The following is a 12,610-nucleotide window of genomic DNA, read 5'->3' on the forward strand; positions in this document are numbered from 1 at the left end:
TCAGAAGTGCATAGCAATAGGATGAGAGGCAATAGGTACAAACTGGCTATATACAAATAAAAAAAATAAATATAAATCAAAAGTCCCATTAGGAAAAAGTTGGGGTTTTTTTACCATGAGGGTTGTTGAATATTGTAACAGCTTATCCAGGGACACTCCATCCTTGGAGGTTTTCAGGACTTGACTGGACTTGGCATAGAGCAAAGAGATCTAATCAGACCAATTTTGATGAGGGGATTGGACTAGATGACCTGTGGAGATATTTGTTCCACCCTAAACTCTTGATTCGGTGATTCTTATTGGAAAGAGTAAACAGGGGTATGGGTTTACCAAGGAAAAATTTTGCCTGACTTGCCTGATTACCTTTACTAAAGGATAAAATGACTGGATTTGTAGACAAGGGGAGAGGAGGTGTCACCTCAACTTGAGCAAGGCTTTCAACACTGTCGCATGTGGTGTTCTTGTGTGAAGGGTAGGAGGTTTGCCCACTGGCAGTGCTGCTTTCTGGATAAACGAGAGGAACAGGCTGGTGGGAACCTCAGGAGTTTCAACAGTGATAAAAGCGCTCTCTTGCCCCAGCCCTTACAGTGCAGGTTGGGGATGGGCTGGCTGGGGAGCAGTTCTACAGAGATGGCCATGGCCCTGGCAGGCATTGCCCAAAGCCGTGTGAGCGTGGCACAGCCTGGGGAGCCAGGTTAGGGTGGGTTTTATGCCCTTCTGTTCAGCACTCTTAGACCTCATATTGACATGTCCAGTTTTGGATCCCCTAGAGTGGGAGAGACACTGACCAGCGGGAATGAATTCAGGAGAGACCATTGAGACAGTGGGGCTGGAGCCCTTGCTCTGTGAGGAGAGGCTGTGGGACTGGGGCTGGTTCACCTGGGAGGAGGGACAACTTCAGGGATACCAAACAGCAGCCTTAGTACCCATGGTGGGGGTGGAGATGAAGACACAGCCTGGCTCTTCACAGCAGTCTGTGGCAAAAAAGCTTGGGCTAGCGATGAAGAGAAAGCTTTTCTCAAGCAGGACAGTTTAGGAAGGTGGTGCATTCTCTGTTCTTGGGGGTTTTCAAGCCCTGATTGGACAAAGCCTTGAGCAACCTGGTCTGACACCATGGCTGAACTTCGTTGGAACAGGAGGTTGAACTAGAGGCATCTTTGGGTCTCTGCCAGCCTTAATTATTCAGTGATCCTGTTAAATTTCCAGACATTCCTTATGTACATGCAAGTGCCTTTGCTGAGGGTGAATGCTGAAGACACTTTAGATGGCATTTAAATTCATTAAATTGCATTGATATAGCTGTTGTATAGTAATTATCTTGTAGAAGTTTAGTGTAGGTTGACTGAAATTGAGGAATTGTTTCTGATGGTGGGGGGCAATAGACTTGTAGTCTGCCTAGAATAGCTGATCTGTGATCTGTGCTTTCGTTGAAAGTATGTACTGTACTAATTATTCTCTACTGTAGTTTCTCCTTTTAATAGGAATAATAAAAATTATCTGATGGCAGATAGCATATAACTCCAGTGTGTTTGTGTCAAAACTACGCAGGAAGCAAACGTGTGATTTTGCTGCTTGTTGGGTGGAACTAGAGAGGTTTGTTTTTTGTGACTCTGTTGGTATATACTAATAGGTTGGATGCATCTAGATCCACTGGAGTTATTAGACATGCTCAACAGATCTGGGTATGTCTGGAATTGTTTGTTGTAGCAATCATATTTCTTTTTTAAAAAAAGCAAGAGGTAAACTAGTTTAATGTGTGTTCATTTATTATATGGACACCTATTGTCTCAAAATGCAATTAAATCTTTTCTAAAACAATATAAGCCCATACTGGCAGCATTCTGAGTGCAGTTAACAGTGTTGGTTTTTTTCTCATAAATTTTCAGAAATGTTACTCATAACTATATGGGAATATTTTACTGTTTAACTGCCAGGAATTTATATTCATTGAGGTGGTAACTATTTATTTTAAGTTTTCCTGCTGTGAATTGAATTATTTGTGGCACGTTCTGCATTTGCATGTTTGCCAGGTTTAATTCCATCTTTTTGAAAGTAAGTGGCAAGATTCTGAAGGCATCATACTGATAACATGTCTTGAAGTTGGAGTACTGGGCATGTATACGTTTTCTCAGTGCTTATTGCTAAGGATTACACTTAGGTTTTCAGCAAGTGCTAGTTTTTTTTAAATTTCATAAGTAAGCCATTCCATGTGACTGGAGGTGTGTTTACAGTAAACTGAAATGTTTGAATATTTGCTGTTGGCCATCAGTTTCACTGGAGTGCAACAAGGTAAGCTGTGTTCTGATTTCTCTCCAATTTAGGTGGATGCCTGCATCTTCCACCTTACAGAGAAGGTTTTTTTTTGTCAAGTATTCCATCCCCTAACTACCATTACCACTTACAGTCTCACAGGTGGGTCTTTTGTTTGTTTTACTTCTGTTTTTGCATTAAATAATTGAAAAATTTGTGGAGAATCTTGCATTTTAAATAATGTTTTAGAAACTCTGAATGCTCCTCTTGAGCTGTCCCATTTTCACACCAGTGAGATATACTTAAAATGCTTTCAGACTACACATATGCTGTGGCATATGGAACAGTGTATTAACTCCAGCTCTAAGAAATGTTGATCACCCATTCTTTGTGCAAGACCAATGAGTATTCAGCAGTTCTTGGGTTTAAGCCCATAAAGCAAGGTGATATGGTAGACTTAGGGGGAAGAAAATGCTTTAATGCTTACATCTGCTGTTAAATACAACATAAATCTTGAGTATTTTTTTCTGGCAAATAGCATGCTTTCTTTCCTAGTCCTAAGTGTATGTTTTTAATCTCTCTTGCAGTGTCATATGACAGAGCCAAAATGTTGGATGACGTTAAGAAGCGTCTTGAATTTCCTAATGCAGTTATTCAGTCACAGGTAAATTTTTTAAAAGCATTAAAGAAATTGAATGGTCTGTGGAAACCTTTGTTCCGAGGCCTGCTGCCTGACTATAAAAAGGTGATAAGGAAGGCTATTTTTTATTTTTTTTCTTGCCTCTCCAAACTGCAGAAAACCTTCCAAGTAGGGTATTCTTAAGTTGCAAACAAATGCTAATTGCCCATTCTGTGTAACCCAAACATTGGACATAATTGCTTATCACTGTAAAGTCTCTGCATGAAAATCAGAAACTTCCTAGGACTGGAAAGTTTTTTAAGTAGGGCCAAATGGTTTTTAGTGACCCTGTGATCTCGAGACAAGCCAGGAGTTACCAGATGTCGTGTGTGGGCTCAAAATACTTGGCAATACTTTATAGCACTGTCTTTAGGACTGATCTGTTTTCTTCCTGTGTGATTAGAGTTGAGGAGCTACTGCAGTCTTCTCTGTCATCAAAGAATAACTGTATACAGCTCCACTGTGATCAGCAGATGAAACCCCTTTATTTTCAGATCCATGCATTGGCACCTGATCATGTTCACCTGAAACATTCTCACGTGCATGAAGTGTTTATCATAGTATTTTTAATGGACAGGAAGGAAGAAAGTAATAAGCTGTTTAAAAAAAAAAAAATACACCTTCCTTGCTTTGGCCATCTCTTATTTCAGTATTAAAAATGTATCTCTTCAACTGTAACATCTTTACTAACTTCCCTGCTTTCTTCCTCTTCTGTTCTGTATTCAGGATTAATATGTAGCCATTTGTTTGATGGAATAAATTGATGTGAATGCAGTCTGTGCAACCTGATGTTTCTGTTGTCTTTTCAGCTCAGCTCAGTCTTCATTGGTTTATAATAATTAAGTTTGAAAGAGAGACACAGAAGTCTCCTTGTGATCAACTTGGCATTTAAGAGAGGAAATCATGTCCCTGAAAGCTAGAGTTCATCTAAGGTCTAGCAGTGTCTTGTACCGCAGAGTAGGTCTCGGCATCTTTGAACCAGTTGGTCTTTCTTCAGTGCAGAAGAATGTTCCCAGGGTACAACTTTTGCTGAAGTGTCTTGGCTCATTACTACAGCTGCACATTGTTAGTGGCTACTGGTGTGCTTTGGTTGATTTTTGAGCTGTGCTTTGGTTGTTTTGCTGGTTTCCACTTAAATTCTGTGACCCCTGAAACGCATGCTGTAATCTTCAAACCATCATCAGGCCAGGATTCGACCTCGTGATGGATGTCTTCTCTTTCTGGGACCAGCCAAGACATCTGCTTTGCAGACCATGTAACCTACACAGTCAAGTATCGGCGAAGTGAGGAACTTGAGCGTTGTTTTGTAGATCAAAAAAGTTTTACTGGTGAATTAAGTTCTTGGAATGCAGTGGGCTAATCCACATTTTTTACTTTCCTGTATAGCTCACTGCAAAAGCCGCTTTCTATTGATAAGCCCCTTTTCCAGTCTAATGAAAGTGTTTTAAGGATATGGGTGTGAATTCATTTCTGAAGTTCCTTATAAAGAAAAGAAAAAGTAAAAATAATAGATTCACTTGCTAAGTGCATTGGTGATTTCATTATTTCAGTCCTCATTTAGATTTTTAAAGGCCGTTTGAGGAAATCAGACATCCCTTCTATTAAAATATAATGAGGTGCTTAATGTTAAACCTCAAATGAGTAAATGTATGCTGTTCTTTAGAACTGGAGCCCTGATTCTTTAGAAATGAAGCATTTTTTTTGGAGGACCTTGAAAATTTAAATCTTCTTCATGGTCTCTGCCATAGAATAGCTTTATGAGGAATACTGTTAACTTCAAATGCCTTGTTTAAAGTAAATGAAACATTTCTGGCAGTAGATATGCTAGGGGATATGTAAACGGCTTAAGCTGTTCTAGTATCTTTGTCATCAGTGTGTAGTAAATCTTGCGATGCAAAAATTTGGGCAAGTTGCTTAGACTTGCTGTGCTCTACTGCTTCTCTTGCTTCCACTGCCCTGTATAGTAAAGGGATTAATTATCAGTGCTGTTAAATACACTGAATTCTGTACAGCTGTGGAGCTGTAAATGTCTGTTACAGTTGATGCATTGAAATGTCTGCAGTTCCTGAGTATGTACCTGTTTCTAATCTTGTAAGAGGTTCTGTACAAAGAGACCCTTGGATCTATGGGAGGAGTCCTATGAAAGTTTGTTTCTCTTCTGTCTCAGGATAAAAGTAAAAAATAGTATGCCAGCATTATGGAGATTTTTGTCACTAAAACATATTTCAGCTTCCATACTAGTAAGTCTGGTATTTCAAACCATGATAAAATGATCACATGCAACAGCAATGTAAATTCTTCGTAATGGAGAAGTGAAAAATAACACTTGATCTGCATGTGTTTTTTATTTCTTTTTCTCTTCTAGGCAGTGGGTCATCTGATTGCTGCAGTACTGAAAGAAAATATTTCTTCGGAGAAGATCAGACAGGCGTCTGACCAGGTCTGTGTCATTCTTTCACTTCTGTCTCCTCTCCCATCCATATATGCTTATGGTTTTCTGTGGTTTCCCACAATTCCCATGTAATTTTAATAAATCCTGGTAGTTAAGTAAGGTGGTTAGCAATGTGTGTCTGGGCGTACAGTTAGAAATGTTAAATCTCTGGGATCAGAAGAGCACTTTTACTTCCATCAGAAGTCTTAGGCAGACGTCGTAATTCTGCAGAATACCAACATCTAGCTATGCTCAGTTTAAGAGAGTTTTATTTGAGTTTATTTACGTTACTGCAAGTGTCATATGGTGAGACCATGACTTGAGTAAGAAAGTCTTTTACATCACTATCGTGTCTCATGCTTTTGATTTCAGACTCCTGCTCTGAACTTGCTTTGGGAGAAGTGCTGCAGTGAGAATGTTGCCTTGCGAACAGCCTGCTCCGAGGGGTTGGTGGCACTTGTTGCTGAGAAACATGCTGAGTTTGATTATGTTCTTCATGGAGCTCTCAACCTAATTCCTTCAGCAAGGTAGTATTTGGTTGCCTGATTTTGTGCGTTTTGTCAGCTGGTTATCAGTCACTGCTTTTCCCTTGTAAATACAGGGGAAGAGGAGGGGTTCTGTAAATGACAGTATCTTCAAATTAGGGACTGACATTGCCCTGCTACTCTGCTGAAGACTGTTGCTTTCATCTTGGCAGTGTGACAGTGTGTGTCTGACTTAAGACCCCATAGAGTATCCTATGCACGTAAACTGAAATTATTAGCACTTTAGGCTAATGCTCTGAACTTTGAACTGTGGAACTTCAGAAATGCATGCACTGCCAAGTTGTGTTGCCTCTGTCATGGTGAAGGGGGAAGAAAATGGCAGCAACTTCCTTTATGGAGAAGAAAAATAACTTCCTAATCAGTCTGTCCAAATAACTAGTTGCCAATATAGAGTCACCATCAGGCTGTGGGTTGGGATTAGGAATGCTGGTTTTTGTTTCCTTGTCTGCTGAGGAAGAAACCACTTTACCTAACTCTGCAGCTACTTCCTGTTACAGAATTTTGCAAATATAATGCATACATCTCACAATGATGTTTTGAGCTAGACTGCCTTTGCAGCATACTGACAGAATGCAGTTATGGGGGAAAAATACAGTGTGCATAAAATTTATAAGTCAAGTGATGACTGAGAAGATGTTTCCTTTCAAATCTACCAACATTATAAAATTCCTTGGTTTATCTATCTTCTGATTTTTGGCAGCTAACTGGATTTCTGCACTGAGTTTTCTCATTCTCTTCCTGGAGAATGCTAGAGTTGTTTTCATCCAAGCCAGCTAATTGGTGCTACACCTGTGATGTATTATGCTCAGCACAGAGGTTGCAAGAACCATGCTATTCAAGATATGTTTTTCACCCCTTCTAACCTTCACATAATCTATTTTAGGCTGAGGTTTCTCGTGGTCAGTCTGAGCCAAAGGCAAGTTTAGGTTTGAGTAAACTAGTGAAATACTTAAGAAATGAGATATTTTAAAAAAGACTGTTTCTCTCCTTGTGACTTGCTTTATTACCACTAGGATCTTACTGTGCTGATTCTATGCCGAGTTTACAAATAGGTGGTTATGGATCCCTAGGAAAGGTTTTGTAAATGTATTTTTTTTAAGTATAATATCAATAATTTAGGTAAACCACAGTCCTCCAAATAACAAAATTTTACTAGTTCAGTTTGGGGTCAGGGGAAGAATCTTCATTGTTAACAAAGATGTAAAAGCACCTGCGCTTGGACTCAGAGGATCTGAGTCCTGTGTGGTAAATTGGAGGGCCAGTTTCATTAGCTGTGGCTTGCAGAGTAAGAAATGTGAAAATCCTGTTCAGCTAAAGGTTTGTTATGGTGTCAGTGGTTTATAAGTAAATGAAATGTTAATACAATTTTTTACTTGAGAAAATAAAAAGTGTAAAATGGGATATTTAGGATTGTGTTAACCTTAAAAACATAATCAGAGTTATGTATTGAAAGGCTTGGATCTGCCCCATTTCTACAGCATTCTTAGATTTTTCCCTGTGGGAAACCAACACATATGACTCATTGCTATAGTAAGTGCTGGCAAATTATCCAGGAACCTTTTATGTACTTTTGGCTCCTTCTCTCCGCCTTGCGCTGCCACGATTCAAACCACATCCACTATGGATTGTAAAGCAGGGTTTATATAGCCTAACCAGAGAAGTCTGTGGGTTTAAAATATCTGTAGCCTCAGGAGCTGCTTAAACTTCACAGTTTCAGACTAATTCATTTCAGTGCTGATACTTCTTTTTTTCTTGACAGCTATTTTAGAATTGCAGCCTGCTGTTCCTCATCCTGTTCCCTGCCAAATTTTTATCCAGGTGTGCTCCGTGGCTTTGCACTGCTGTGTGCACAGGGTCTCTAAAATAAAGTAAATATGAAATTAGCAGCCAGTGGCAGCCAGCAGAAAGGCACTTGCAACTGCTGAGCACCTTTCAGTGCTGAGTGGAATTAGGTGAACGTTTTATTGGCAAAGACAACTCATGTTGTGTTCTTGCTTCTCTTTCTTCTGTTATGATGAATTTAGCAGGGGCTTAGTGCACCTGGTGGGTTTTATTTTATCAGGTGTATCAAATTCTGCACGCTACGGAGGACATTTTACTTTGTCAAAGGTGAACATCCAGTACCTATCTGAGTTGATTTGTTATGTGATTCAAGCTATCTGCTCATCTGTTCGTATCTGGTGCATCATTGTACCGTCTCTGTCTCTTAGACCCAGTGTTTAATTTTCTCTGATGCCCCAAGAGTTTAAACTTCAAGGAACATCATATTTATGTGTGTGTATACATATACACAAAATATACATATACATGTAAATATATAACGTCCTCATTTTTACATATTTTTAATATTGCTCTTCAGCTTTCTGTGTAGCAGATGACAGGAAAACTTTGTGGCCTGTATTCAGTAATGAATGAGCATAAATAATCAGGTCGATCTATTAAAACTGAAAAAAAAATGGAATTGTGTAATCTTTAAGAAATTCTTAGAAGGATTTCTCTGTGTATGTGTATTTTCAGAATGTTTTTATCACTTGAGCATGCATGCCTGTAGGAGGTGGGGAAATCCTTGCACTATGTCATGCCATTGTGCTGCTTGTGTTCAGAAGCTGAGAGCAAAGCCTAAAGCAGCCGTTTTCCCCCTACCTCCTGCCTGGAAATTAGGACCAGCAATACAGGAATTTCAGAACAGGGAAGCCTGTTTTCTTATTGAGTGTTTCATAGTTTGTTTTTCCCCTCGTTGCATGGTTATCCAGTTGAAGCTGGGGAATATTCTAGCAAATTCCCATTTAACTGACTCTTTCTAGCCATGAAGTATCTAAAAGGTTGTTGTTCTCTTTTTCTTCCCTATACCCCTCCAAAAGATTCTCCTTTCTCCTCTGTATGGTACGTTGGCTGTATTGGGATTTGGAGGCCTGCTGCACATCTTCCTGTTGGCTGCTTTGCAGCAGAATTCTGTTGAACTTCATGTTTTCTTGTATGGACAGATTTCAATGTTTTGAGAGCCAGATAGCATGACAGTCATTTTAAAGATTACAGGCACATCCTATAATTGGTCCTTTTTTGAAAGAAAGAAAAGAAATGGAAGCATGTTCTGTCAGTTTTGATTTGGGTCAGTGTTTTCCAGCATTGTTGGCAAAAATATGGAAGGCACAGAAGAGAGAGTATGCTTCCCCCCACACACACACACTCCGGCCTCGTGGTGGACTTTGTTAATTTCATTAGCATCTTTCCAGGAGAATATGGGAAATCCTATCAAAATTCCAGTAATACTGTTTTTTCTTGAATTTTTCTGAATGGTAAATTAAATGACATAGGAGGAGGGAGATAAAATAGCTGTTTGTATCTATTTTATGTAGTCCTTGGCTCCTGAGATCAAACGTCGTCACCAACCAGATGTATCAAGTACATTTTCTGACAATGTGATTTCTCTTGCTTTCTTCAGTGGCATGGTTGAAATTGTGTACCGTGTTGGATGTTCACCTATGTACTTGCATTCAGAGAAGAGGTTATTTTTGTTTTTTAATATACTAAAAGCACTGGTTTCAAGTAAGCTGGGTGCAGCAAATATACTTGTAAGATATGGCAGAAGCAAACCATCAAAAGTTTTAATTGATACATTAATTATTCTACTTCTCATTATGTGAAAAGAAAAACAAAGACACGTGGATGTGCAACTTGCCCAAAAATGTGTAGGCAAGCATGGAAGGCTTCTTGAGTGTCAATTTTGTCCTGGGTTCCTCCCGTTATGGAAGAATCAACTCATGTAACTACGTATGTGGCAGTAATGTATTTCCTTGTCTCACCAGGAATGTGCATGGATTAGTAAAAACTATTTGGAAATTACTACAAATACAAGCTATTCAACTGGAAAAAGATGGAGATGACACTGTTTGGAACCTGTATGGAATCAGGTTAGTTTCACATCAGTTTTATGTAGATACCATAATAACTTTTTGTCTGATTTCCAGGAAAAAAAAACACAGATTAAGTGTTGATACTGGCTTTCAGTCTGTCTCTTTTGTGTGTGTGTGTGTGGTTTCTTTTTACGGTGTGTGGGTTTTTGGTTTTGGTGTGGTTTTTTTAACTCAAGCACTAGCAGTTTGCCCAGAGAGGCTGTGGTATGTGTGATATCCTTGGAGATATCAAAACATGACTGCGTGTGATCCTGGGCAGCATTCACTAGCTGACTCTGCTTCAGCACATGGGTTGGACTAGGTGATCTGAGGACACCCCTTCCAACCTAAATGATTCTCTGATTCTGTAATTTTTTTTCAGTTGAAAGTTTTAAGGAGTTTTATCATTCAGGGATAAGATTGCCACCATATGCTCAAAAGGGGAAACAGCAACATGAAGGCTGTGTGCGAGAAGCAACAAATACTGGGTCTTGTTCAAATACAGTACCTGGGTGATTGCTAATAGTCCTTTAATGAGTCTTTTACTTTAAAACTGTGGCCCACTTCCCTCTCACTTGGTTTTTCCTGCTTTATTCCTGTTATCAAAGTAAGGTTCCTGAATGCTTTTACTGTTAAAGTGTTTGCCATGGAAAAAAAATGATTTAAAGATGCATCCAGAGCTACTCATATAAAGCTGCTTATCATGCAATAGCAGCCTTTGTAAAGGGACATCTTAGTGACTTCATCCAGCTCTTGAGAAACCATGAGTCAGTGCTGACATTAACAGCCTCTATTGTGTCTTTTCTGGAGAAGGTGCCAGCGTGGTAGATGTCATGAACATTTTTCAAGTTGTTTTTTGTGCAGTTAAGAGGTATCATTGTAGCAGGTTGTAGCTATAATGCTTTAAGGATATAAAAGGCACTACTTGGAAGACAGGAATCATGTCATTACTTCAGCAAAATGGAATAGTGAAGAAAAGTGAAATGGATTTTGGAGTGCTGGATGTGCTTGCATTCCTGAAACCCTGTGTGCCTTTGTTTTTCTAACTCTATCAGTTCTTTCTACAAAGTTCACACTATTATAGAATAGTTTTAATTGAAAAGGCAGATAGTGAAGCATAGTGAGATGGAACTCTTGAGGAAACTTTCTCTCTAGTAGTAAGTAAACTTCTTTAATGTCTCCTGGTAGAAGAGACTAAGTTAAAGCAACTTAATCCAGGCTCCATGTGAAAAAGAATATAGTAGGATGTGGCTGGAATAAAAAAAATAGCTTCTCACCAGTACAGTAAAGAAAGGTTATTACTTTTCTTTTTTTTTTTTTTTTTGCCTCCCCATCTACAAAGAGAAAAATTGCTGGTAACATACAAGGAAGGTGAAATTTGATCATTCAGAATGGTTTAATGGTTTAAAGTAATTTAAAGTAATAGAGAACTGAGAATAAGCAGCAGACTTGTACTTAGCCAATACTTTTTCTTGTTTTTCCTTCTGCTTCCACTTAACTTTAATGAAGAGAGATGTCCCATTGTTTGACTTAGTTTTGAATATCTAATAGGTCAAGGCTCTGTTATTTTGAGATCTGACACTTGGTTTCTAGCGTACAGAAAGTCATGTCTTTATTTGGTGGCTTGTTACATAACAATTTTTTTAGTTGCATTCTATCAAGTGCCATTTAAACTTGATTTCTGAAAAAATAAAAGAATACATACAGTAACTCACCAACAGTAACCTCCTATACAGTGTTCGTATATTACGCTGTCAACTGTGCAAAAGTGTTCCATATGGAAATCCTCAATGAAGAATCAAAAAGCACCAGTATGTTCTCAAATAGTTTGCTGTTGCCATCTCTCCTGGGACATTTTGAAACCAGTATTACAGGGTAATAAATAAATTTGGTTTAGACCAATGTTAATTCTGGACAACAGAATTACTTTTATATACTGTGTCTTGTGATGATGTAATATCATGAACAGTTCCTGAAAAGAAATGGGAGAAAATAATGTCTTGCAGTTTTGGGGTTTTTATCTGGTTATATTGTACTTGGTCTGTCTGAGATGGAGTTAGCTTTCCCCATAGCAGCCATCATAGTGCTGTGCTTTGTATTTGCAGCTAGAACAGTTGATGACACACCTGTGTTTTGGCTACTGCTGAGCAGTGCTGTCTACCCAGCCCACTCCCACCCCTTCAACAGCCAGTAAACGGGCTGGGAAAGACTCTGGGAGGCGACATAGCCAGGACAGCTGACCCAAATGGACCAAAGGGATATTTCATACCTTATGACATTGTGCTCAGCAATTCAAGCTTAGAGAAAGGAGCTGGGTATTCATTATTAAGGTGTTTGTCTTCCAAAGCAACTGCTACACGTACTGAAGCCCTGTTTCCCAGGAAGTGGCTGGACATACCTGCTGATGGGAAGTAGAGAACAAGTCTTTTTGTTTTCCTTGGCTTTCACATATGGCCTTTGCTTTTCTTTATTAAACTGCCTTTATCTTGACCCATAAGTTTTTAATCTCATTTCTCCCCATCCTCCTGAGGAGGGGGAATAGGAGAGCAGCTTGGTGGGCACCTGGCGGCCAGCCAAAGTCAACCCTCCACATACGTTTTCTGATTTCATCTGGGAAAGCTTCTGTAGTTTTAATGCTGGGACTCTCCACTTTCTGTAAGCAAATTAACTTTGGAAAATAGAGAAGAGATTACCTTTGTTACTACAGAAAGTGGGAAATGTTCGTTTTGCCCTAGTAAGCTGGTACAAAACTGCCTCATATCACTGAATTTTGGGGTTCCTAATTGTTTCCGTAAGTTGTGTAAGTACCACT

At 39.1% G+C, this 12,610-nt stretch overlaps 1 protein-coding gene across 1 annotated transcript in view; it reads left to right on the forward strand.

The window, feature by feature from the left end:
• Positions 1-2,857: 2,857 nt before the first annotated feature.
• FOCAD (focadhesin) overlaps positions 2,858-12,610 on the forward strand; it is a 109,232-nt gene continuing 99,479 nt past the window's right edge. Inside the window, exons 1-4 of the mRNA XM_009891507.1 lie at positions 2,858-2,914; positions 5,295-5,369; positions 5,733-5,887; positions 9,712-9,816. Coding sequence (XP_009889809.1) covers positions 2,858-2,914; positions 5,295-5,369; positions 5,733-5,887; positions 9,712-9,816 — 392 coding nt within the window. The remainder of the gene's footprint in view (positions 2,915-5,294; positions 5,370-5,732; positions 5,888-9,711; positions 9,817-12,610) is intronic.

The sequence above is a fragment of the Charadrius vociferus genome, unplaced genomic scaffold (genome assembly GCF_000708025.1).
Source record: "Charadrius vociferus isolate BGI_N301 unplaced genomic scaffold, ASM70802v2 scaffold198, whole genome shotgun sequence".
NCBI lineage: Eukaryota > Metazoa > Chordata > Aves > Charadriiformes > Charadriidae > Charadrius > Charadrius vociferus.